Source organism: Mus caroli, chromosome 12, assembly GCF_900094665.2.
Source record: "Mus caroli chromosome 12, CAROLI_EIJ_v1.1, whole genome shotgun sequence".
NCBI classification, from domain to species: Eukaryota; Metazoa; Chordata; class Mammalia; order Rodentia; family Muridae; genus Mus; species Mus caroli.
The window spans coordinates 64321172-64346562 of NC_034581.1; the positions used below are offsets into that span (position 1 = coordinate 64321172).

Sequence of the window (25391 nt, forward strand, 5' to 3'; positions counted from 1 at the left end):
CAGGCAGATTTCTGAGTTCGAGGACAACCTGGTCTACAAAGTGAGTTCCAGGACAGCCAGGGCTACACATAGAAACCCTGTCTCGGAAAAAAAAAAAAAAAAAAAAAAGACAGACAGACCAGAAGAGGGCATTGGATCCCATTACAGATGGTTGTACACCATGTGGGTGCTGGGAATTGAACTCAAGACCCCACTTTTTGTATTTTTTCTTTTGAGACAGTCTCATTAAGGTACCCAGACTGGCCTGGTTCCCAACCAGACCTTGAATCTATGGCCTTTCTAGCTTGGCATCCTGAGCAGCCAGGATTATAGGCCACTACATCTTGAGTTGTTGGCAGTTTCTTGGAAGCTAACTGATCCAATTATTCTTTGCTAATTATTCACAACCTGTACACAAAATACTTGTAGACCTTAAAATCTAAAAGTACTATAGTCCATCTGCACACTAGAATGCTACTGAACATTGACATGTAAGAAACTATTGACATTTCAACAACATGAATAACTCTTAAAATAACCGCACCAAGTGAAGAAAGTCAACTTACTCCTCCAAAAGCAGTATCTATCGCAAGATTCCATTAGCATAAAACTCTAGAAATGAAGTCTACAGGGAGGGCAGATCAGGGCCTGCTTGAGGATGGGCAGCGGCGAGGGGAGGGGAGGGGAGGGGAGGGGAGGGGAGGGGAGTACAGCCAGAAGGAAATTTTGCATCTAAAAGACACAGTACACTGTTTTATTTTTTTTCTTTGATAAGGACTCCCTTCTAGCCCAGGCTAGTCTAGAACTAGTTTTGTAGCCCAGGCTAGTCTTGAACTATAATTCTCCTGCTTTTGAAGCCTAAATGCTGGACTGTATGTCTGTGTCATCATTCTTAACTCTTGTTCACCAAGTTCTGGTTTCACTGATATATACAGATTAGAAGAACTTACCAAACTATATACTTTAGATATCTGCAGCTTTTTATACATCATTTATGCAATCAACAAAGCTGTTAAAGAATGTAATATTTGGGGAACATTCTTCTGGTCAGGGTAGACAGTCGAAAACCGCTTTTATTCCTAACATACAGGTAACTCATGCCATGCTATGCGATGCTATTAAAGCCATAGTTCTTTCCATACAGAACTCCAAACACTTGCTAAATAGGTCCAGAGCATTCATAATCCCACTGAAATTATTTGGAGATGGGGGAGGGGGTGATTAAGAACTTTATAAAAATTTGGTTTCATTGCATTATCTGTAATGTGAGGGGAGGAGAGATGGGGAAAGAGTAGAAGAGGAGGGGAGAACTGCTCCTCTATAACAGCATCCACAGAAGGATTTCTACTCATGTCCTATTCCCTCTGTCTATTAACAGCCTCTTCTTAAAGTCTATCTCTTAATCAGGTACCTTCTTGACTCTAAATGTACTGATTTATTTAAAATAAAAGTAAGTAGAGGCTAGTAATCTGATTCTATTTTATTTTATAATAGGAGAGGGTTTACCATAAAGTAATCAAATATGTGAGAAAGACTTGGGAGGCAGAGGCAGGTGGATTTCAGAGTTCAAGGCCAGCCTGGTCTACAGAGTGACTTCCAGGACAGTTAAGGCTAAACAGAGAAACCCTGTCTGGAAAAACTAAACAAAACAAAACAAAACCTTAAATCAAAACTATAGGTATTTTAGAAAAAGACAAAGTAAAAGGTCTTTTCCTCTTCAAAAATTCTACATATTTTTGTATTAATTTCACAATCTCACTAGTAAATAAACTACAATGAACACCAAAGAGCTAATAAAAAAATTTAAGAGAAAACATTTTTTAAAGTATTGGGTTGGGACCATGGGTTCTCTTTCAGTGGGTAAGAACACTTGCTGTTCAATAATGAATACCTGAGTTCTAATCCCTAGATTAGATGGATATGGCTGGATACACCTGTAACCCCAGAACCATGTGGAAAGCCACGGGAGAATCCCAGGAGGCTGTCAGCAAAGCCTCACACTCAGTAGAGACCCTGGGTCTCAAGGGAAGAAGGTGGAGAGTGGTTGAGAAGGATATCCAACATCCTTCTCTGTCTCTGCATGGATGCATGCACTGGCATTCACATGTCTATACCACAAACACCGAACACACACCAAACGACTACAATTATTAGATGTTTCATTTAATCAAAATTTAGTAATTTCTAGGCTAAACACCCACCACTCATATCCATCATCATAGTACCTAAACTAACCTACTACATGGACCACTCTTTGTCTATTTGTAGTTCTGGCATTGAACCCAAGGCCATGTGCAAGTGAAGCAAGCAGTCCTCTATGTATGCAGCTAACCCCTAGCCACCCTGTTGCTCCGTCTCATATTCTCACCCTCCTCACAGGTTGTGCTCACCCAAGGTGACCTCCCCTCTGATTAACTCGGGGTCAGCTGATCAGTGATGTTAGTCACCTTTTTCATGTTTGGTTTGTGGTTTGTTTTTGTATGTCACCTGAAGGCAGGAGGAAACTACGAAGGTTAAAAGAGGACACTGGATTTCTGGAGCTAGAGTTAAGAGATGGTTGAGAGCTGCCCCACGCTGGGTGCTGAGAACTAAGTCATCTCTCTAGCTCCGCCTTTGCCATATTTTGTACCCTGCTCAGAGAATTGCTTTCTTGCTGTATTAACAATTCCTGAAGGAGTCAAGATGGCTTCCTGTAATGGAAGAAGGAAAAGATCAGGAAAGAAACAAGACCAAAGGGAAGGTACCTGAGGAAGGAACTACAGGGTTGGTTCCACAGAGGCTCCAGCCTGTTCCATCCAGGGAAGCACTCTATGAGAACAGAAAGGAGTCTGAACTGCTGGAGCCCAGGCCCCAGGAATTCCTGGCTTGGTAGTTGTACAAATGGGAATGAAAGACCTAGCCTGTAAAAGTGTTTAAGTTCACATGTGGTATCTTCTCCCGTAGAGAAAATTTTAAAGTAAATGTTAATCGACCCAGTTCATTTTGTCTTTTTTATTCAAATTTAGCATTTTCTTGCTAAAAGATGATGTTTAGTATGAAACAAATACACTGTATTGATTAGAAAATTGCAAAATATTTATAAAGTGCTTATACTGGTTTCAGGGTAGTCCCCCTAAATCATCAAGGGGCAACAGACAGAGAAGAACCAGCACGCGATCAGGCACAGTGGCAGGCACACCTCTAACCCTCAGCATTCAGGAGGCTGAGGCAAAGACTGGCCACAACAAAACTCTGTCTCAAAAGGGTCATGTGGCGGGTGATGATCACTGTCTCACTGTTACACTCCAGAGGAGGTGACTATTCATAAATGTATCATGAATGGCTAGACTCTAAGGAACAAGACTTTGATACCTACTACCTAGAAACAGATTATTTAAGTACCTCTTGTTAGGTACTCACTGTGAATTGATTTGGACTCAAAAACAGAAATTTAAGTTTGATTTGAGCTTACTAAAACAAATACTATTTTTAAAAGAGCATGGTAGGAAAAAATGCATTTTATCAATAAATATTACCTTAACTAAGGCACACTTAAAAGTTTTGATTGACTTGTTCTTTCTTGAATATATTAAACAAAGAACTTCTAAGTAGAAAACTTTGACAGGATAGTAATCATAGTCATGGACTGTTTAGTAAAGACTGGAAAAGCTAGAAAATGAAAAGGCAACGACTCTTGAAATCCGATGACATTTTCCAAGTAAAATGATCTTTGCTTAAAACAGAACCAAAGTCCTAAATGAGTAGCTAACGATTAAAAGCAACTTGATATTAGATTCACTGAATAGTTAGAAAAAAGCTATAGAATTTTGCATATAATTTTTAAAAAGTTAAAAGGTTGGGTTTAAGCCGGGCGTGGTGGCACACGCCTTTAGTCCCAGCACTCGGGAGGCAGAGGCAGGTGGATTTCTGAGTTCAAGGCCAGCCTGGTCTACAAAGTGAGTTCCAGGACAGCCAGGGCTATACAGAGAAACCCTGTCTGGAAAAACCAAACAAACAAACAAAGGTTGGGTTTAGTTGCTTTTGTTCACTTATATTAACTTTTGGAAGTTAGCATCTATATAAAAGAAAAGTGAATTTTATTTTATTGGAGGCAGGGTCTTCATATGTAGCCCTTGCTGGTTTTGTACTTACTATGCACTGACCTTGAATTTGTGACAATCTTCCAACCTTAGACTTTAACTGCTGGAATTACAAGTATGTCCCATCAAGGGACTGGAGAAATGACTCAGCAGTTAAGAGCACTGATGCTCTTCTAAAGGACCAGAGTTCAATTCCCAGCACCCACGTGATGGTTCACTGTCTGTAGCATCAATCCTGGGGAATCTAATCCCTCCTTCACCTCCCTGAGCACCAGATAAAACACATATTAAATAAATAAGAAACAAATAAACACCACCATATTGGCTCAAAATAAATGTTAGAGCTTTATGCTGATAGGTGAAAAAATTAATTCAATATATATAGTTTTTTCTATTACAAACAAGTATAAGAAGCAACCAAGGTCTTTCAAACATAAAAATATTACATGAAAACATAATTATGTACACGCAGGATACAGAGCTCACAGAGAAAAGGCTGCCACGAAGTTTCCAACTGTTAAAGACTTACTTTGCCACCTTCATTTTAAAAGAATCACAGTGCATAGCAAATTACTTTGGCATTTACATTCCATTGGATACTTTAAAAGGCTTTAAAAAATACATTTATCGCCAGGCGTGTTGGCACATGCCTTTAATCCTAGCACTTGGGAGGCAGAGGCAGGCAGATTTCTGAGTTCAAGGCCAGCCTGGTTTACAAGGGGAGTTCCAGGACAGCCAGGGCTTTACAGAGAAACCCTGTCTCGAAAAAACAAAAAAACAAACAAACAAAAACATATTTATCTTATGTTTTGCCTGCACATATGTATGTGCACCTCATGCATGCCTGGTGCCCACAGATGTCAGAAGAGGGCTTCAGATCTCTTGGAACTGGAGTTACTCAAGGCTGTGAGCCACAATGTGAGTGCTAAGAAGTCAACTGGGGTCCTTTGCAAGAACAACCAATGTTTTGTTTGTTTGGGGTTTTTGTTTGTTTTTGAATGAGTGAGCCATCTCTCCATCACCTCCATTAGAGTCTTTTTTAACTGACTGAACAATTTTACTTTAACACCATCAGTATTTATAATACAAAATTATACCCTCTGTAACTACTTGATTTTAACATGAAAAATATTATACATCAACATAAAATGTGTAAATTTTCTTGGAGAAATTCCCAATTTAAGAGGAAGAGTCGTGAAAACTCAAGAGAGATTAGATTGGAGCCTGATATAAGCCACAGGAGAGAATCACTATTGGGTTTTTAAGAATTGTCACAAGGTTTAAGAAAGAAATCAAGACAGAAGACTGTAGAAGAGAGAGGCAGAAAGAGACAGAGAGAAGATGAGACAGAGAAAACAAGCCAGGAATGTTTCAAGTTTTGAAAGATAAAAGGTTTTTTGTTTGTTTGTTTGTTTTGTTTTGTTTTAAATGATATGTAAGGCAAAAGAGACCAACCACCAAAGACTGCTAATGGATCAACTGCAAAAGAATTAAAAAGTGCTTTGTTAAGAGGTGTGCTAGGATTTACAAAGTGACAAATGATCTAATAAAGAGAATAAAGACTTCTATATGGGCCGGGGATACATAGCAGTCTATTGAGAAAGAAACAGAGGAGCCGGGTGTGGTGGTGCAGGCCTTTAGTCCCAGCACTCAGGAGGCAGAGGCAGGAGGATTTCTGAGTTCGAGGCCAGCCTGGTCTACAAAGTGAGGTCCAGGACAGCCAGGTCTACACAGAGAAACCCTGTCTTGAAAAACCAAAAAAAAAGAGAGAAACAGGGGGAAGAGAGGGTTGAGGGAAGGAGGGAGGGAGGGAAGGAGGGAGGATGGATGAATAAAGAAGGCTTGACAGCTAGGACTGTCTACATGTTATTTTCACATGTTGCTCCACCTCTAAGCATTCATTTGTGAATTTGGACCATGTAGCACATCATACATTTCAAAAATCTTTCTACTAATTATCACATATTTTTATGAAAAGAAGTTTTGTTTGTTAATTTTTTAACATGGCTATATGAAATAATTCTAAATCCATTAGTTCCATTAAAATTCCTCCCTTAGTCAAGTATGCAGCCTAACGTAGGATATAATCAAACTTCAAAACCCTTAAAAGAAAGGCCATGATTAATATAATAGACATATATTTGATTTACGTCAAGTGGTTACACAGGTAATGCTTTAGATACTCAGCATAAAACATTTTAATGGAATATTATTGCTCCAAATATACCATACTAAAATTAAACTGATAACAGAAAAAGGTTACTAAATCATGGCTGACAGGGAGCTAAATGCACTAAGTTAAAGTGCATTTCTAATGCTCAAGCAGTCTGGCTGAAGCCCTTGGGTCAGTTTGGGTCATTATTACTTTGGAATAATTCCAAACCATTCCCATGGCTTCTATTGTTCTAGTCAGCAGCTTTAGGAAGTCCAGAACAGGCTCCATGTTAAAAATTTAAAAACCACAGGCTCTCCATCAGTTTCTGAATTCATTCTTTTTTTTTTTTTTTTTTAAAGTATACTTGACAGTTTAATGAGGTCATGAGGCATCCCCCAGGTTAATTTCTGTAGTAGGTTTTACATTCTAGTCACTGGGCTGCTACAAGCTTTCCGTCAGCTTCTGTAGTGCTGCTCAAAGGCAGAAAGATACACCGTTACCACTCAGAAAAAGAATTACGCTGAGCAAGGCGGGGCTTGGTACTGCCCTAGGGACAGAGAACCTTGTCAGAACTGCACAAAGTCGAGATTCCCAAGCACCACAGGAAAAAAAAAAAAAAAAAAAAAAAGAGGGGGAGGGAAAGAGAGAAGAGAAAGTCTGTCACAACGAAGGCTGTAACTCTGTTACAAATGTATGAATAGCCTGGATGAAAACTCATACATCCAATTACCGAGAACCCACCCACCTTCCCAGCCCCGAGTCTTTCAGTTTCTAGATAGTATTGGATGTTACAATGTATAAGAAAGACCCATGTTTTAGGCAAAATTAAGTATCTATCAAAACACCAACAGTCTCTGCGGACTGTAGTCTTCTCAGATAGCAACACCCTTCACCACCTTCTGGGACCCACTGAACTGAAACAGTGCGCCCAACACAGTAGCAGTTCTCCCATAGTCCTTACTCAGTATCACAGCTCTCCCTGAATGAACAAATATTCCTTGGACGATGTTATACATCGGCGTGGGGGTGCACGCAGGCCATGGCTAAAATTCGAATGTTTAACACTGCACCTCAGGTTCTGCCACCTACACACAGTGAGTGGTTGTGATAGCTGGGGCACACTGCCTCTCATGTGAGGAGGAGCTTATGCAGAACGTCTCCGAATTGAGGAGAGGAGGGGCAGGGTGGCCAGATAAAGGGTTTTAGAATGCTGCTGCTTAGGGGTGTGTACTGGAGGTTAGTATACTTTGCTTATTCTTAAACCAAGTCTTGAGTGACTGCATGTTCACACAAAATACACTTCTACTTTAGAGGAGGGAGAGCAGTCGGTTAGGAAAGCATTTTCTTAAGGGAACTGATGGCGTCTCTCTCAAAAGTAGTTTAATTTCTAAGTCTTCTTGGTGACATGGCCGTATTCTATCCCCACCTCCTTAACAGTGGGCCGGTGAACTCATTCCTACGAGGAACGCCCTCGTATGTTCCTCAGGATCTCCAGATGCCGTCAGTCCTTTAGAATATCAAAGTGGTGGGATTTGCTGGCCACCACCTAGGCAATGTGCTTGGCTGCAGGTGCCAGGCAGTCCACTAATATCATCTCATTGCCGTCCAGAAATCTACATATGGAAAGCTCCATGTCCTCCTTGCTATTCTCACCAACTTCATGAGAGAGGGGGGAACTCAGCTCCTCTTCTAGTGCCTGCAGCATTTTTAGGAGCCCCCTCTCCAGTGGTTCATCAAGGCCTCTGGCCTTGAGGTCTTGATATAAGCAGAGAAACTGACAAGATGTTCCAGCCATGTTTGACTCTGGGGGTTTTGGTGAAAGATTTAAGTACTTGGTGGGGTAGGCTGGATAAGACTTGTTCAAGAGACTCCTCAATCTTATTTACATCTGTTTTGACCTCACTGTTGAAAGTTATAAATGGTGTGTGGATTCCTGGAGTCAAGTTCTGCAGGTTCACAGGTTTCCTTTTGAATCCAGTGGTTGTGACACTAAAGATGGCTCCTTTGAGCCTAAGAATCATGAAGCACCCCTGTGAAAGGGGGTGGTTTCCTATGCTTTCTCCATCTGCCCGCCTTGATGGAGAGCTGGATGAGGGGCTCTTTGTCCTCCTCCTTCAGCCCTTTCAAGGCCATCGACAGCGCAATGGTTGGCAGGCCTAGAGGCCGTGGTTCTGGAAATGCTGGGGCTGCAGTCCAGCCCTGCCTCCATCCTTGGCATCACCTCACCTTGGCATCACCTCACGCCTCCTGCATATCTCATTACTGGACTTCACCTGCAAGTGTAATCTTTCCCAAACCCAGGTATGTCCAGGTTAATCTAATTGCCTTGCTACAAGAATGATGACCCTCCAGGACTTCCTATTCTCTGGTGAAAACCTTAACTTGATCTACATATAATCTGCATCTGATCTCCTTCTCCTGGCTCAGAAGACAAGCCACTGTTTACCTTTTTCCTTCACTGCGAGTCTTCTCTTCTGCTGTATTTTGTTAATTCGTATGATCTTTCAGAGAACTGCTTGCTAATTTGCCTCTCAGACTGCCCTACCACAGTTACTTAGAACGCAAGCTTTATGACAGCAGGACCCTTCCTAGAGCTTCAATATCCACACTACTGCTGACACATAAGAGGCACTCAGTAACACTGTTACCTATAATCTCCAGAACTTAGCTTCCTCAAAGATGCCTTTTTGACTTGATTATATATCAGTGACACCAACTTTCTTTTCTCAAATCACCCTACAAATCTTCTGGAGAGAAAAGATCCAGGTTGGAGAGATGGCTCAGTGGTTAAGAGCACTGACTGCTCTTCCAGAGGTCCTGAGTTCAAATCCTAGCAACCACATGGTGGCTCACAACCATCTGTAATGGAATCTGATGCCCTCTTCTGGGGTGTCTGAAGGCAGCTGCAGTGCACTCATATACATAAAAAACAAATAAATCTTGAGAGAGAGAGAGAGAGAAGATACAATGTATCTTCTAAAATGAACACCAAGAAGCAGTGTTATGAAGCAAAACATCTGGAGCTTTCAGAATCTACAAATGCATTTCTTAACCTTCTTTTACCTTACCATACTCTATTAATTAACCCAGACATTTTCTCACATCATTAAGATCAAACTGTCACAGAGTCGGAGGTCAATATTTCACCCAAATCAAATTATACCCAGGAGCTCTCTGTTATGTTTAAAAATATCGATAAGACAGTTTTCTTTTCCAAGTCTAGCCTGATAAAAAAACCATACAAAAAAAGCTATCAATAATAGTAATAATAACATGGGAGACTCAAAACCCTGATTAACTGATCTAAAAGCAAATTTTTATATGAAAAGTGTTGATTTATCTCAGGAAAATATCAAACAGCACATGCACAAAGGTCCCAGAGCATTTAAACACAAAGGCAGTGTGCTGCATTTACAAGTGCATGCTATTCTGTTGCTCCACGTAATATGAGAGCTGCACTGTTCTTAGAGAGTAGTGGTAAAGGCATTTATAAAGTTCCTGGCTCTTTTAGGGATGATACATAATTTAGCAGTAATGTTAACAATCCATATATTATCCATTAGCAGTGTCACTTCACCCTGCTTCTAACTCTGTACATTCTTAGATGCATGCACTAGGTGAAGCTTTCTTTTTAAAGGTAAAGAAAAGGCTGGGCATGCTCATCAGTGGTAGGGCACAGACTCAGCCTGCACACCGGCCAATCAGCAGCACCAAAATAAATAAATAAATAAATAAAACCTTTTCTTTTTTAACTAAAAAGCAAACAAAAATTCATTTCTACTTCCAAAATTACTTCTCAGAAATGCATTTTTGAACCTGTGTTTTACGTAATAAAATGAATACTTGATATTTTTATTAAAGAAAACTAGAAATTAACACTATATTTAACTTATAATTATTTATTTGTGTGTGTGTGTGTGTGTGCGCAAGCGCGCGTGCGCGCCATGTTCCCAGGACACCTTGTAGGAGTTGGTTTTCTCCTTCCACCATAGGGGCTCCTCCTCCTCCTCTTCCCCCTCTCACTGTTTGTTTGTTTATGACAGTGTCTCATTATGTAACTCTAGCTGGCCTGGAACTTGCTATGTAGACCAGACCAGGCTGGTCTCAAATCCAAAGAGATCTGCCTGCTGCTGCCTCCCAGGTCCTGGGATTAAAGTGTGCCACCACACTCAGCATTTTGTTTTGTTTTAGTTTTTAAAACAACTTCCATTAAATCAAATTAAACTCACTCATTTTATATATTGTTCCAATTTTACTGTAAGTGCTGCAGAAATGAACAAGCCTTTCATTTTCAAGTTGACACTAGTAATTTTGCTAAACTCACACAAACACATGCACACTCTGTGTTCATTTAATTTAAGAAAATTACCCAACACTTGAAAATAAGCAAAAACAAAATAGTAGACACTTTTCAGTGTGGTCCTTAGTTTAAACTTTTGATTACGTTCTATTAACTAATTTATTTACCAAGTCTATAAGATGAATTTATAGAATTCTGGCTGGTTAAAATGCCAATAATTTGTATCTAGTGGAAAGGATAGCCAAAGCTTACTCATGTTCTTATTTAGAATTCTATACCTAACCCAATAGCTTTACTGTCTCTTCATTAAGTATCCTATAAATACCTAAATGGTCATATGAGTGAACTGGACACCTTCTAGATCTTCCATTAAATAAAAACCTGAAGGCTAGAGATATATAACTCAATGGGTGGAGTGCAGGAAGCCCAGGACTCTATCTTGGGTGGTTGAGACAGAAGGATCAGAAGTTCAAGGTCACCCTCTACTATGTGACAATTTTGAGGCTAGCCTGGGCTATATGTGTCCCTCTCTCAAAAATAAAGTTTAAATCACTGACATGTGTTCATTTACATTTTGAATGAAGTGAAGTCATGAATTTACCTTTCTGAAATGTCTTGGTGACCTCACCAAAATGTATAAGTAGACTATTCTAACTGAGCCAACTGCTCTGCCCACCACCCCCTCACACATACACACTCACTCACAGGGAGGCAGATACATCTTACAGAAAAATAAAGTCAACTTTGCTCATTTACATAAGCCAAACCAGCATGGTGGTGGTGACGAAGCCCTTTAGTCCCAGTACTCTGGAGGCAGTGGCAGGAGGATCTCTGTTGAGTTCTAGACCAGCATGGTCTACAGAGTCAGTTCCCGGACAGTCAGGGCTACACAGAGAAACCCTGTCTTGAAAAACCAAACCAGAAGCTGAGTTCTGGAACAGCCAGGGCTACAAAAAGGATCCTTGTCTAAAGGAACCAAGTAGATAAAAGTGAAAATCCACCTTTGTATTCTTAGGGCCTGGTACGGTGTCAAGCACCTAAGCTATGTTCAACAGATGGTAAAGGAATACACAAAGCTAAATTACATCACACCACATAAAATATGAATTATTATCAACTAATTTTTTTCTAAAAACATAAATGTTGTCCATGGCATGAACTTCAATTCTATAATGCTAAGTTAATAAATTTTAGCTGCTTTTAACATCCACCACAGAAGATGACATTCCTGTGGATGTGTTTTTTTTAATATGCAAAACATTCCATTACTATGAAGTAATATATTATCTACAAGCACAACACATAAATGCACAGTTCCAGGACCAAAGCAAGAGATAGGGAATGGATATTAGTTCTGGTTTTATTTCTGATCTACTCTGAAAAATTAAATTTGTATTTATGCATCAAGGATTATGTAGAGTCTAAGCCACCTTTTGCTATTAAAATTACAAATGTGTATATACTTGCATCACATGCCAACAAGGGTCAAGCTGATACACCCATTGCCATTCAGGGAGGTAGAAGGGTTAATTACTATCCAGGTATTTCCCCTTTGCTTTTGATTCAAAACAGAATTATCACTATTCCATGTGCTTTCCATTTCCACAGAGTTCTTTTAAATGACATGATTTGGTGTGTGCCCCCAGGGGGCACACCTCCTTATGAGAATTATGACAATGGAAAATTTGAAATCCTGAAGAATACAAGGAAATGTTTTTAACCATTAAAGTGGACTTGTCTTTCCACTCCTAGACATGTATGATGAATTATTTTTCAAGTGCAGTTGTTGCTGTTAGTGTGAGCATGTCTGTCTGTCTGTCTGTCTGTCTGTCTGTGGGTGTGTTCGAGTGTGTGTAGGGAGTCGGTTCTCTCCTCCTCCCTGGGTTCTGCACATGAGCTCAGGTTATCTGGCTTTGCTCAAAAGGTACTTTTACTCCTTACATCTTGCAGTCTCCCTCAATTGTGGTATTTTACCTAGTGGAGGTTTCTTACTAAAGTGTGTGTGTGTGATATATGTGTTAGTGGTGTGTGTGTGTGTGTGTGTGTGTGGTGAGGGTCCTGCATGAAGGCCAGGACAGCTTTGTGGAGTCAGCTCTCCCCTATCACCTTTATGTGGATTCCAGGAATGAAATTCAAGCCATCAAGCTTGTGTTGTTGGACCGCAAATCACCTTCCCTAATGAGTCTCTTGCTGGCCCAGGATTAAAAGATAATAAACAAACAAACAAACAAACAAACAAATTCTTGTTTATTTTACAGAAAAGGAAAAAAGTTACAGGAAGACGCCCATGTTCAAGAAGCATGATCACTATTAACCTTGAGCCCATGTTGTCTTCAAATCTACAAGTCTATCTTACAAAAAGAATTTAACAGCAACAAAGAGAATCGCATAATTACCTAACTTCATATAAGACTAGCACCAACCAGTCGGAGACACGCACCCTAGCAATGTATCTCATCTCCAAAGATTGATTAGCAATGAGCCACCTCCCCCCTACCCATCCCCGCAACTGTCCCTTAAAAGTGGTTATTGCAAGTCCTCGTCGCTGTGAAGAAACTGACCACATTTTGTGAGGCAATCTTTGTATTCAGGTAAGACTTCTGCAGGAAGTGGGGAGGCGCTTTAAGATTCACCCCAAGAGCTGAGAACGAATACTATGACTCACTGACACTTCACACATGGGAAACACACATCCATATTAGCGAAAAAAGGCGAATGGGCGAGCGTAGCAAGCAAGCCGCCCGAGGCGAGCACCCCCAGCCCCAAGAACTTAATTCAAAGTAGCCTCTCGGTCCAAAATTGTGCATTTGTTTTAGAAACGAAAAAAACCAGTGGGACTCTGTATTGCCAGAATCCAGTCTGTGGACAACGCATTGGTCAACGGCGGAAGTTGCCTGACGAAATGACTGTAAGATGAAATCCAGTTTTATGATCATAACAAAACCTTCCTTCCGGGACCAGGCCAAAAAAGAAAGTTGAGAAAACGTCCTTCGGGATGCAACAGGCAATTAGGAGCGCCCGGAGCCCGGCCAGAGAAGGCTCGGCCGCGGCACGCGGGGCGGGCGCGAGCCGTGCTCCCCGCTCTCCTCGCTCTCCCCGTTACAAGTTGTGCGAGCTCCGGGCCCGGCCCCCCAGCCCGTCGCCCCGCGGCACCTCCCTCGGCCCCAGCACTGACCTTCCGCAGGGCCGGGACCAATAGTCCCCGCCATTTCGGGCTGTTTTCTTCGCTGAAGAACTCGTAGGGCTGCGGCGCCTGCTGCATGGTCCCGGCCGCAGCGCCTCCGCATCGGAGGCCCGGCCGGTGGCCTGACAGGCAGGGCGCCGGCCGCCTCGCCTCGCCTCGCCCGGGCCGCCGCCACCCGCCCGGGCCGCAGCTCCGGCCGAGCTCTCGGGGGCGGCGCCGGCGGGCGGGCGTTCGCCGAGGCTTGGCGGCCCCGCAGCCCCGAGGAAGCGCGGCGGCCCGAGGCGTCCTGCTGTCCCCGCGGCGCCGGCCCGCTGGCCCGAGGCTCCTCCTCCTTTGTCTGGGTGCGCAGCGCGGGGCACCGCCGGCCTCGCCCCCGCCCCGACTACCGCTACGGCCGCGGCGGGCAGACAGCGGCGGCCCGCAGCGTCCTCATCGCCTCCCCCGCCCTCCGCGCAGCCGCCGCCGCCGCCGCCACCGCCGGGTCCGCCCGAGTCACCTCCAGAGGGCCCTCGGGGCCGAGCGGGCGCGCGTGTCCGGCGTGCACGGCGCTGGCCGCCGCCGCCCCTCCAGCCCCGCGGGCCGCCGCCGAGCGCCCGGTGCCTGCAGCGGCGGCTCGGCTCGGCTCGGCCCCGCGCTCGCTCTCCCGAGTCTCGGGAGAAGACCAGCACGGAGCATGCGCGCCGCCGAGCGGGCCGAGGCGTTTGGTGCGGGGCCCCGGGGCCGGGAGGGTAATCGGTCTCTCCTGAGAACGTGCGCGGGGCGGGGTGGTTCTTCCAGACAAACTCGGCAGCGTTCCGAGTCCTGGCAGACAATCCTGATTCGGCACAGCCCTAGGGGACCCCCGAGCCCGTGACTGCAGCTCTGGGAGGCAGAACACAGATGTGAGGAGAAAAGGACATTTGGGCTGATAGGATATTTATTTAACGTGTGCTCTGTGAGGCTCCTTTGTATATTTAGGTGATAGTGGCTATTCATAAAGTCACGTTGTGGGGTCGTGGGAAGCTCTTAGCGCACGTTGAAGGGCCAGATGACTTTAGTTCGAGGTCTTTCACCTAGAGTCCCTATGTATATATATATTTGGATAAAAGTATCCAAAACCTTTCAGATATTGTTCTTAGGTTAATCATGTTCAAATCCTTTCCACTTAAGGTTCTACAGAACCTGGATCCTGCGATACAGTCACACTAAATAGCATCAAAAAACCCCAAAATCCTCTGTCCCTATGCTTTTTTAAGTTGAAGGGGCATGAACTCTGGAAACTTCACTTTTTACTAGCCCAAATTTCATCCCACTAAAATCGCTGAACAGATTGCTCCCAACGGGCTGTAAACAGTCATGCAGCCAGCCACCAGCAGTGAGGAAGGGAACGGAAGAACAGACTGGAAAAGATAACTCGTGTAGTAATTTCAGTTCCAGAATCAGTGGGTGAACATTGTTCTCCCCCAAACACAACACCATTTTGACTTCATAAAGTAAAAATGGCAACTAAATACTTAAAGAGATCAGAGGTTTCTGTTTTGTTTGGTTTTGGTTTCTTTTTTAATCTAAGTATCCACAGTGTTTAAAAAAAAAAAAAAGTCCTCTGGGGCTGTCGAGGAAAAGGTACCTGCTTCGCTAGGCTGACAACCTGCGTTCCACCCCTGGAACCCACGTGAAGGAAAGAACCGGCTCCGCAAGGTTGTTCCCTGACCTGTCTACATCTTAAATGTGGCATGTGTGTGTCCTCGCACACGCGTGTGCCTATATAATAACACTAAAGTTGTTTCTAATAAAAGTTCTAAAGTTGTCTTCTAATAAATGGTCATGTTCATAGTCCCTTGTACTAAATACACTCTGATTTATAGAGAAAGCTTATTTTTCCTAAAGTTCCTAGACCCTAGCTATAAAACACGAAGCTGTCAAATTATCAGACTGCAATTGTATTTTCTCATAGGAAAGTCATTGGTGGGAAGTTTTATTCTTGGCAAAGGATATTGGAAGGCTCCCCTGAGCTTAATCTGGCCTGAAGATGTATTTGTTTCGCCAAGTATTAAGAATTTTTAATTGGTATTACCATTTTAAAGTCGATAGCTTTTTTTTTTTTTTCTTGTCTATTTCCAGCTTCTCTTGACAAAGATCTGGCAACAACGTGGCCTACTGCATCTATGCAAAGAAACGAGCAGGCAGTGCAGAGGCCGTCCTCTTTATAGAAGTGTGCCACCCATTTCCAGTTGGCTGTCCTCCCGATCTGGCACCATTCCCCCTTTTACGTAACCTGCCTAGTCTCTACAGGCATCTGCCCTGTGATCTCCGGGCTAGGCAAACAGAAACGGGATCCACATGGTGCAAAGGGTCCAAGAATGACACCAGAGAGTTTTCTCAGCCAGACAAGTGACCATCTAAAGACAAACAGAAACTGTTGAATCCATATCTCATACTCAGGCAGAAATGCCAATAGGTCAAAGGTTTACATGTATAAAAAAGGGATTCCAAATGACCTCAGAATTAAAAACAAACAAACAAATAAAGGATGACTTTTATATATCACAAAAATCTAGACTGACATACTAATGTTTTTTTAATGCCTGGGGGGAAAACCCACAAGTCAAGCTAAAAGGCAATGACAAGCTAGAAACACACACACAACTACAGCAATTCATTTTTTGAGCTAACTTCCCTGAAAATTAGTAGAATTAAGCCTCAAGGCGGGAAAATGAGGGAAAAAAGACTGAAAAAGCTATCTCTTACACACACATAAAGGGAATATGTATCTCTTAAAAATAAACACTAAACTTCATTCATATTAAGAGAAATACAAACTTACACTGGTACCATTTTGCACCTATTAGATCAGAGAGCTTAACTATATACTATGATAGTGAAGATATGAGAAAACAGGAACCCGCTGTTTCAATGTTTGTCATAAAGGGCAAACTATATGACATCTCTCAAAGTTTCAAAGGTACATAAATATAGCAAATTCCAGAAATATGTCCTGGAGACATACTCGCTTGTGAATGAAATCACAAGGGACAGAGTTACCCACTACAGCATTATTGCATCCCCCCCACCTCACATACACGCACACACACACCCATTTTATTTAATGTTAGAAATACAGTATTGTTTTAATAAACGATGGCAAGTCAATAAAGTAATACAGTTATCTATTTTAAAGATTTATTTTTATTTTATGGATATGAGTGTCTTGCCTGCAAACATGCATTTGTACCATGAGCTAGCCTGGTGTCCATGGGGTCTCAAGAGGACTTTGAATTCCCTGGAACTGGAGTTAAAGATGGTTGTGAACCACCATGTTGGTGCTGGGAACCATGCCTGGGCCCTCTGCCTGCGCAGGAAGTACTCTAACCTCGATCACTCAGCAGCTGCTCCAGTCTCCTAACATAAGATTTGTTCTGTTTTTTTAAACCAAATGAAACAAACAAAAAAGCCGGCTTCTGTACAACACTCTTCAAGATATGCCCAAAAAGCACAGTATAACGTAGACTGATACCACTTGTATTTTTTTTTTTTAAGTAGGTGGCATTTTTCTATCTAACAACAAGGAAGCACGGGATTCTTTGTTACCACAAGGATGAAACCCAGGTGGCTGGAACAGAGAGAGGATTTTCACTTAGAACTTTTGTAGCGTTTGAGTCTTCATCCTAGTGAATGTATCATTTAGTAACAACATTCAGTCATCTTTTAAGCATTTCTTTATTCTCTATGGGTGAAGGCCTGCACTCAGTTCAAGCGATCTACAGAGGACAATGGCTCAGAGTTTGTCCTTTGCTTCTACCACAGGGGTCCTAGGGATCAAGCCTTCCCTCCAGCCCCAACTGAATGAGTCGCTCTTAGTGACAAAATTTTCAGCCAGAACACAAACCATTGCTTCAAGTATTAAAACTGGAAATATTAAAATACATACTATAAAAGGGGTATCTGTATATGTACAAAAACCCCAAAAATGTTCAAATTTGAAGGCACTCATTTCATATTAATGATTTTATCTGCCTTTTTAAAAAATGTAGTATGGCTTTTGGAAAATAACTTGGATGTCCCAAGTACATTTTTTTTCATTTTGAAAAGATAGTTAAAGATTTTTACTAGTAATATCCTCCCACTGAAAAAAACATTTTCAAGGATTTATTTGACATTTTTCTAATTTACTATTTCATACTTCCTCAATTTACTTAAAGTCACAAGCGCTGTCAATCAGTAGCAGAGCAAAGCAGCACTACGGGAAATAATAAACGTTATTGTTGCTCACTTTTATGGTTCTCTCCCGTAGCTTTAGTCTGCTTACAGCCAACTGTTCGAAGGAAGCTGGAGAAGGCACAGAGAGAAACCATTTTTGCCCTACGACCCTCACTGGATGTCCAAGCTTGTCAAAATTACAAGAGACTGCATGTTGAAAATGTCTTCCTGACAGCAACTATAATTTTCTTTTTAGTTAATTAAAATATATAAATTTCACCCTTTCCCCAGTCCCTCCCATGGCCTTCCCTGTTCTCTTTCAAATTTATCACCTCATGTTCTTCAATCATTTTTATGCATACTTGATTAGTCAATCATTTAGGGAGGCAAGTATAATTTTAATTAAAATCTAAGGGATTGATAGGTTGCGTGCTCTCTACCCCTACCCCCACGCCCCCCAAAAACCAGAAAAGCAAGCAATCTTCATGTCAGTATGTTACATACAGTCTGCTCTATTTTTTTTAAGATTTATTTATTTATTTTTAATATATAAGTACACTGTAGCTGTCTTCAGACACACCAGGAGAGGGCATCAGATGTCATTATGGATGGTTGTGAACCACCATGTGGTTGCTGGGAATTGAACTCAGGAACCTCTGGAAGAGCAGTCGGTGCTCTTAACCTGTGAGCCATCTCTCCGGCCCCCAGTCTGCTCTTAACCAGAAATCATGTTCCTACGCTCTAGGGAAGACACTGAGCTCCTATTATCATCTAAATATGGCTACTACTACATGATGAGAAATCATTTTTTATAAGTTGTCCAGACACCAACTCCAACACCAAGGGTAGAAAGGAAAGATACCATTTCAGCTCTTTATTATTTATACTAATACAATAAAAATCTCTCCAGGTCCCGTCAGTGATTAAGTTAAGCTATGAACAACAATGAGCTCATCGCCTCCTCAGTATAGAGCCACACCAGGGAGCCGGCAACAGTCATATATGTACACGGACCCAGATGATGAGGAATTAAGGAAAGAAAACAAAGACATTTGTTTGCTTCCAAATATTAATAATTTGCATAATGTTTTCATTAGTAGGCACAATAAATATAGATATCAAAAGACAGCTCTTATGTTCTCAGTAGACAAACAAGCAAAATTATTTTTATTTTTATTTTTTTAAAGACATGGGAAAAGCTGGGCATAGGAGAAAGAGGCAGGCAGATCTCTGTGAGTTTGAGGCTAGCCTGGTCTACAGACCAAGTACTAGGACAGCCAGAGATACACAGAGAAATCCTGTCTCAAAAAAACAAAAACAAAAAACAAAAACCACTGTTCCAGGGCACCAGTGTTAAAAAGAGTTTATCTTAAAGATAATCAAAGACAATTTAAAGTAAAACTCAGGGCTGGAGAGATGGCTCAGCGGTTAAAGAGCATTGGCTGCTCTTCCAAAGGTCCTGGGTTCAATTCCCAGAAACCACATGGTGGCTCACAACCATCTGTAATGAGATCTGATGCCATCTTCTGGTGTGTCTGAACACTGCAACAGCGTACTCATATACATAAAATAAATAATTGTTAAAAAAAAATAAAATAAAACTTGTCTGAAATTCAAGGTTTTCTACTCAAGAGGTTTGTTCTGGTTTGTTTTGTTTTGTTTTGTTTTGTTTTGTTTTGTTTTGTTTTGTTTTTTGAGACAGGGTCTCACTATACCATTGCTGCTGCCTGGATCTCTCAGAGATCCATCCACCCCTGACTCTGCTAGGAGTGAAGGAAGACATCTCTTACCGCTGCCCTCCATCTTTTGCTGATTAAAGGGGATCTCCCTAAGCAACTCACAGATACCATTACAGAGCTCTGAACACATGTAAACTGCAAAAAATCCTCATCTTACCCAGGAAACAGAAGAATCTTAATCTAACTCTGATGTGAGAGCCTGCGTTTAGAAGGTAGCACTTAGCACAAAGCACAAGACCCTTTGCAGGACTTGAAGGATGGCAGAGGGTAGAGCCGGTTGGGATCGGCACTGTTCTTCCTTTCGGGCATTTGGGTCTGTTTCTATTCTAAAATATGTCAGTGGACACAAACCATTTGAAAACGTCTTTAGGCATTGTTTTTATTTCCCTGCACCTTATATATTAGACAACCTAACTGGGTCTGATGAGATGGCTCATTGGGTACAGATGCTTGCCAAGCCTGAGTTCAATCCCTGGAAACTATGTAAAAATGGAAGGAGAGAGACCTGACTCCACAGAGGTCTCCAACCTCCATATGCATGACACGGTTTGAACACTCACACATGCATACACAGTAATAAAATAAAATTTTAAAAATCCAGTAACTGATTTCACAATTGCTCCTCCCAAATAGTTACCTTTAGATAATAAATATACTCATAAGAAATATAAGAAGCCGGGCGGTGGTGGCTCACGCCTTTAATCCCAGCACTTGGGAGGCAGAGGCAGGCGGATTTCTTAGTTCGAGGCCAGTCTGGTCTACAGAGTGAGTTCCAGGACAGCCAGGGATACACAGAGAAACCCTGTCTGGAAAAAACAAAAACGAAAGAAAGAAAGAAAGAAAGAAAGAAAGAAAGAAAGAAAGAGAGAGAGAGAGAGAGAGAGAGAGAGAGAGAGAGAAGAAAAGAAAAGAAAGAAAAGAAAAGAAAAGAAAAGAAAAGAAAAGAAAAGAAAAGAAAAGAAAAGAAAAGAAAGATAAGAAAACATCTGACCAGAGAAGAGCTCCAGAGGTCACAGCCAGCCCTCAAAACAACTCAGACACCTCTGGTTCGCTCATGCAGGAAGACCTCACAGTAGACACCATTACAATTGGCTAGCCTCCAATGCAGGCCCAACAGACTTCCACAAGCCAGGGTTTGGCAGAATAAACTACTAACTTTTGTAGAAAGTTCTAGGAGTTGAGATTATCCCATAGGCTTGTGGGCAGATCTCCAAATTGCCTCAGGGACCGTGGAATTCTGCCAACAGTCATGGCGCTGCTCCAACAATGCACACCTCTAGGGGATCAAGGGAAGGACTTTGATACACACTTTATGTGTGGATAAAAGGGTAAGGTTATATAACATGAAACACTAAAAGTTCCCTACAGACTAAGCACTCTGAAGCTAAAATATAAGATGCTTCACTGTCAGACCAAAATATAAACATCCATACCTAAAGTTTGTATTATCCACAAATCCGGAAGTAATTGTAGTATATTGAGGCAGGAATCCCACTGTACAGCCTAGGCCAGCCTTGAATTTATAATCCCTGTTCCTCGACCTCCTGAGTGCTGCTGTTGCGGGCATGCACTATTATACCTAATTTTAGATGAGTTTTCAAAGACTTCTATCTACAGTTCTGATAGTTTACATACTATAAGTTGTTGTATGAGAAAACTTCTCCCAGGGAGATAAAGCACAGGTCTACCAAGCCGGGGTAGGGAACCCACCACAGTCCAAAGTACGGATACTACATCAAGTCCAACTTGATAAACTAAAAGAGTTTTACTGGGGTCACTGACAGAATACGAATGAAGGATTGCTTACAGGAGCAGAAATAACTCAAAGGCAGCTGCATTGCCACCGAGGCCTACAACAAATGCTGGGAACCTGGAGTATACTGGACAGCCTGAGGGCTGGCTGCTCAGCAGACTCAAGTGTCCTTTCCAAGCAACTCAGCTGCTCTAAACCTCTTCCAGGCAGCTGCTCTGGGACTGCTTGAGAGTCTTCCCTGCAGCTCAGCCTCCTTCCCTGGGGGATGAACTCTCAGTTTTTAGGGCTTACCACCAAATCTGCTACTCAGTTTCAGGAACTTCCTTAAGCTATTCTGAGTTGTTTACATTCCTGCGTAAAGGACTTCCCTCCAGGATCAACTGTTAGAATCTTAGAGAAAGTGTTGTTTAACAAGGATATCTGTTACAATAAACTTTTTGTTGTTTTGTTTTTTTAAGACAGGGTTTCTCTGTGTAGCCCTGACTATCCTGGAACTTGCTCTGTAGGCCAGGCTAGCCAAAAGAACTTTCTCTGCCTCCTGAATGCTAGGATTAAAGGATTAAAGGTGTGTACCACCACTGCTAGGCAAGTTTTTTTTTTTAAAGTATCTATTTATTTTATGTGCATTGGTGTTTTGCCTGCATCTGTCTGAAGACCACATGCATGAGTTATAGACAGTTGTGAGCTATAAAAGTCACTTTCATTTGCCTGGGTAAATATAGTCTCAGAGGTTTACTGCCTCAGTCTGCTAACCTATACCTAATTCTAGAATGTTTTCAGCCTCTAAGACTTACGCTGAATAAGCTCACCCTTTCTTGTTCTTTCTGATCTCTGCCTGCCTGCCTGCCTGCCTGCCTGCCTGGCTGGCTGGCTGGTCAACCTGGCTGTTCTGGTTTAAACTCTTCCCCAAGCTGACCTTCCTTCCTTCCTCTTTTTTTTCTTTGTGCTCTTAGTTTTCCCTTTCTTCTTTCTTCTCATATGGTTGGGATTTCCCATTCTGTCAGATCTTTCTCTGATTTGTCACTTTGTCTGCCACTCAATTAAATATCACTTTCAAATACAAAAGCTTCCTTCTACAAACCAACTTTATGTTCATTGTTTGAGATTAAAGGTGTATGCTAAGGCTAAGCCATAACAAAATTGTGTTTTTTTCAGTGAACAACACAATCTCAGGGTTCAGTGTGATCAAATATCCTGCAACAGTGAGCTGCCATGTGGGTGCTGTGAATTGATTTTGGGTCCTTTGAAAGAGCAGTCAGTGCTCCCAGCCACTAAGTCATTTCTCCAGCTCCTCTGTAGAGGTTTTAATGGGAATAAAATATGATCATAACACCAAGAAACATTAAAATATTTTAATACTAATATACATTTTTATTTTCTCAGAAAGACACAAAAATTCTTATATATCAGTATTTAACAAAAATTCCTATTGACATAAATATCAAATATTTTACAAACAGATTAACTGACATATTTCAACAAATTTTCACTATTATTCTGGGATATACAATACAGACCCAAATGGAGTAAGGATTGCTTCTATCATGATAGCTATTTTGTGTTTTGTATTTTGTAACTTTATTTTTTCACAGCTTAGTGTATGTGCACAGGTCTCACAGCTGATGAAACAGAACATGCACACTTCTTTCACCACAGCTAAAAGGAAAAGACTCTCATCTTAGTCATAAAGTAACACAATCTCACTGTGATGCTTGTGTCACTGACGTCTTAGAACAGAGACGTGCTCTGCAGTGCTTCTTCTGGAATCAGCTGCTATGGAGGGCCACTAGGGCTTGGTTTTTCTGTAAATGATTTCTGAGTGTTTCAATATGCCCAGCCCAAGGGTTGAATAACTGCCTCATCTATTTACCTGGGATATGCTGCCTCTCCAACTGAAGCCCACAATGTGTATCCTTTTAAATTAATGGATTAGATAGCTTAATAAATGTAACCAGTAAGGGCTGAAGTGAAGAGAAACAAGTGGCAGGAAAAGGTTTCACTATCAACATGCACACCCCTCTCATACATCCATCACAGTGTTGGCGATGAAAACCAAGATTAACCCTGAGAGGACACTCGGGAGGACAGACGAAGGGTCTCCCTAAGTGCTGCCTGTTTCCATGGCCAGGTTGCCAGTTCTTCGCTTATATTTCTATTTTCTAACTTTCTGAGTTGTAAGACACACTTCACTAGCTAAGACACACACGCGAGCACACACACACATACATACATGCACACAGTAATATAATATGGTACTTCACACCCACACACACACATACACACACATATAGTATACACAGTAACAATATGGCACTACCCACACATGCGCACGTGCACACACAGTATGGTACTTGGCACCGACTCACCACGTTAATGAAGTAAATATGAAGGATATAAGGCACTTTCGCGGTTTACAAAAGTGAATGCCTCCAAGTTAGATATTAACCAAAAATGGAGAAATGTCCTCACAAATCTTACAGGAATTCTGAAAACCCAAATAGATAGGAATCACTGGTAATCCTGGCCACCATCTTGGGAAACTCAGTGTGACCAAGGGACTGAGGTGTGAGACACATAAAATTACACAGTGACGCACCCAGGGTCAGGATTTTAAACTGCACTTATAAAATCAGCCCTTTTAGGGACTTTCATGTCTCAGCTTAGAAAACTGTAGTGTAGGCAGCAAGCACACAGGCACACTGCTAGTCACGTGGAGTGATGATGCCACACTGCGGGGCTGCAGTAAAAGACTGACTTTCTTCTATGCTACTTAGAAATGTGAAATTTCATTTATTTCCTTGAAATCAAGCATTTTCATTTTCTAAATAAGCAGTTATTTAGAAAAAGGAAAAATATTATAAATCCAAACATTTATTTAGGGACAAGTCCATCTTTTATGATGTCTTCCCAAACACTCTGTAAGAGCCCTCCCCAGACTGCGGTGGGTTGGGGAAAGTCTAATAAACCTCAAGTTTCAGGACAGGTACTGATACTCTTCATTTCGTTGTTCACAAGAATATGGACCTGAATTTTTAAAAAATTATTATATCTACTATATCCTGTTAATAAGTCAATGTTTATTTTAGCCTTAAAGGCATGGTTTTAAAATTGTTTTCTTAAATTCTAATTTTAAAATGCAGCCGGTAGACCCTTGTTGCTGACGTGGGGACTGTAACGCAAGCACAGTTCCCTCCGCCAGTCATAACTTAAACCTTTGCTGTGCTTCCTCTGCTATCATTCTAGAAATTGCCAGGGAGGAAGTGGCGGCAGGCGAAGGCGCATTTCTCACATGAAGGACGCGGTCTCCAATCTCGCCAGTCCCTCCATCAAACACAAAGTCCTCTACCAGATTTCCATCTCTGTCCAGGGCCTGGGCCCGTACTCCAGCAGGACCTCTGCAAAAGCAAAAACAATGTGATAAGCCCCTGAGCCAAGATGCCTAAAAGCTTTCAACGCATTCTTAAGGAAACTAAGTCTTGATCCTAAATGCAGTTCTGTGGAAACGCACTTAGGTCATGTTTAGCAAGAGGCTGTGGAGGACACGCTGGCCAACCCATAGCCTTAGCTCGAGCAGAATGGCTATTCAGTAACCGTGTAACAAATCGTGCCACATAGATACCCAAGCAACTCATTACTTGTAAATAGCTCTTCTTCCCAAAAGTAGCAGGCAAATTCACATTTAATTGGAATAGATGTCTTTATTTAAGATCATAAGCTTACTCTAGAATCCAATCAGTGGCAATCCTGTAAATCAGAGGCCACAGCAGACTTTTCACAAATCAGCGGGTAGGAGCTGGTCCCAGCTGCACACTCCATCTAGGGTGCTGTATTTTTTTTAAATTATGTTTTGATAAATGTCTTAGTCAGGATTTCTATTCCTGCACAAACATCATGACCAAGAAGCAAGTTGGGGAGGAAAGGGTTTATTCGGCTTACACTTCCATACTGCTGTTCATCACCAAAGGAAGTCAGGACTGGAACTCAAACAGGTCAGAAAGCAGGAGCTGATGCAGAAGCCATGGAGGG

The 25391-nt window shown here is 41.9% G+C and overlaps 2 protein-coding genes and 1 pseudogene across 5 annotated transcripts in view; all 3 read right to left on the reverse strand.

The window, feature by feature from the left end:
• The window catches only part of Sos2 (SOS Ras/Rho guanine nucleotide exchange factor 2), a 96343-nt gene extending 82106 nt beyond the window's left edge, over positions 1 to 14237 (reverse strand). The window contains exon 1 of one of the 2 annotated variants that reach the window (XM_029484537.1): positions 13689 to 14237. In XM_029484537.1, coding sequence (XP_029340397.1) covers positions 13689 to 13775 — 87 coding nt within the window. In that variant the 5' untranslated portion in view covers positions 13776 to 14237. The remainder of the gene's footprint in view (positions 1 to 13688) is intronic. The other variant, XM_021179153.2, reaches the window with a different exon arrangement.
• On the reverse strand, positions 7760 to 13014 carry LOC110307263 (annotated as a pseudogene).
• An 8484-nt stretch (positions 14238 to 22721) lies between the features above and the next one.
• L2hgdh (L-2-hydroxyglutarate dehydrogenase) overlaps positions 22722 to 25391 on the reverse strand; it is a 32212-nt gene continuing 29542 nt past the window's right edge. For 2 of the 3 annotated variants that reach the window (XM_021179472.2, XM_021179473.2), the window contains one exon: positions 24217 to 24760. In XM_021179472.2, coding sequence (XP_021035131.1) covers positions 24565 to 24760 — 196 coding nt within the window. In that variant the 3' untranslated portion in view covers positions 24217 to 24564. Of the gene's footprint in view, positions 24761 to 25391 lie in introns of all 3 variants that reach the window. The other variant, XM_021179471.1, reaches the window with a different exon arrangement.